Here is a 1,660-nt window from a genome sequence, read left to right as displayed (position 1 = left end):
CTGCTGAAATGAGAGTGTGCATCTGAGGATGTTTCTGCCTTTTTTTTGTTTCTCCCCAGATTTGCAAACTCCGTGGCCTTTGCTTCAGTGCTGAGAATGAGCCCGTGTGCCCTATGGTGGACAACTGGCGCCCATGTCAGCCTTTGAAGAGCAGAGAAGTCAGAGCTTCCTTCCAGTAACCTCAGCGCCGAGTGTGTTTAGAAGTTGCCGTGTTTGTGAGGAGCCCCTTTGGCTAAGCACAAATCAAACCTTTGCCATGTGTGCCCTGGCAACATCTTGTCTCCGAGATCCATTCTTTCTTTCGCTCTGCAACTAAGACGCCAGCTAATGAAATGTGAAAGGCTCTTGGCCAAATAGGAAAGGGTTCATGAGGTGTGGGGTTGGGAGAGGCATGGGTGTTGGGGGGTGGCTGTGTGCATTTTGCTGACTATTGCTGCGACTGACACTTGGGTGTAACAGCGTGTTGGCTGCTTGGGAGAGGATTATTGTGATAGCAAAATAAGCCATTTTAAGAAACCTCATCCACTGGTGTGATAGTACACATAACTAACGATAACTTGAAGCTTTGTGAAAAGCACAGGAATACAGACTCTAGGTATGATTTAGGAAAAAAGCATATTTTGAGCAAGTAAAGTAAAATTAATATTAAGAATTAGAGTTCGTAGATTTTAAGAGATTGACATGTAAATATTTTTGAGACTGTTTTACATTTTTACCCGTTCTATCAACAACTTTGATTATGTCTTATTGGTAGTGTTGGATTTTTTTTTAATTAAAAATGTTCTAAATTAAGCATTATCTTTAAAGTTGGAATTACCATAGGAATAATACAAAATATCTTTTCATTGAAATAATATATGCTCTAATTTAAAGAGGAAAATGATATTGTATTTTAGATAACTTCTCTAATAAATCTATACTTATATTTTTGCTTCCATGTTGTTATTTTAATTCAGAAAGGGAGTCACTAATGTGTTTACATCATTTTCTATTAAACATCCTTACTAAGCATATAACATATTGAAAATGGTTTCAATGCAGCTGAAGATGAATGGAAATCTATATAGATATGTTAGGAAATATTCTCTAAGTAGCTCTCTCGTAGGAGAAGGAAGTGTTAGTTTAGAGCAATAGAAAACTCTGTCAAATTTCCTCCTTTCAAAAGCATCCCCATTTAATTTACGCGCGCACACACACACACACACACACACACACTGCTAAAAATAAAAATAAAACAAACCCCAAAATCAGTGCCTTTACCACAAGTCATTTTTCCTAAGTTCAGTTTTTCTGAATGGAGCTGCAAAGGCAATTGTCTCTTCCTACAACAGCTATGCTGACTCATTCAGGTTCTTCATGTTGAATGGATTGAATATTTTCTGGCTCTTAAAGTGTCACCTGCAAGCCTGAGTGCTACACGTGTCCCATAAAAAATGCAATGGAGGTTACAGCTCTGTAATTAGAATTATAGATCGAATACATGGTGGCTTTTAAAGCTCCTGAAGCAAGTCAAGAGGAAACAGAATGACAGGATGGCTGAGGTTGGAAGGGATCTTGGAGATCATCTGGTCCAATCCAACAGGGATACCTAGAGCAGGTTGCCCAGGACTGTACTCAGATGGCTTTTGAGTATCTCCAAGGATGGAGACTTACAAGTGGC

The 1,660-nt window shown here is 38.9% G+C and overlaps 1 protein-coding gene across 1 annotated transcript in view; it reads left to right on the top strand.

Moving 5' to 3' along the window:
• CA2 (carbonic anhydrase II) overlaps positions 1–922 on the top strand; it is an 8,267-nt gene extending 7,345 nt beyond the window's left edge. The window contains exon 6 of the mRNA XM_009875917.1: positions 60–922. Within this exon, the coding sequence (XP_009874219.1) occupies positions 60–179 (120 nt within the window). The 3' untranslated portion in view covers positions 180–922. The remainder of the gene's footprint in view (positions 1–59) is intronic.
• Positions 923–1,660: the final 738 nt, after the last annotated feature.

The sequence above is a fragment of the Apaloderma vittatum genome, unplaced genomic scaffold (assembly GCF_000703405.1).
Source record: "Apaloderma vittatum isolate BGI_N311 unplaced genomic scaffold, ASM70340v1 scaffold2759, whole genome shotgun sequence".
NCBI lineage: Eukaryota > Metazoa > Chordata > Aves > Trogoniformes > Trogonidae > Apaloderma > Apaloderma vittatum.
This window is presented reverse-complemented; position numbering and strand designations above follow the sequence as displayed.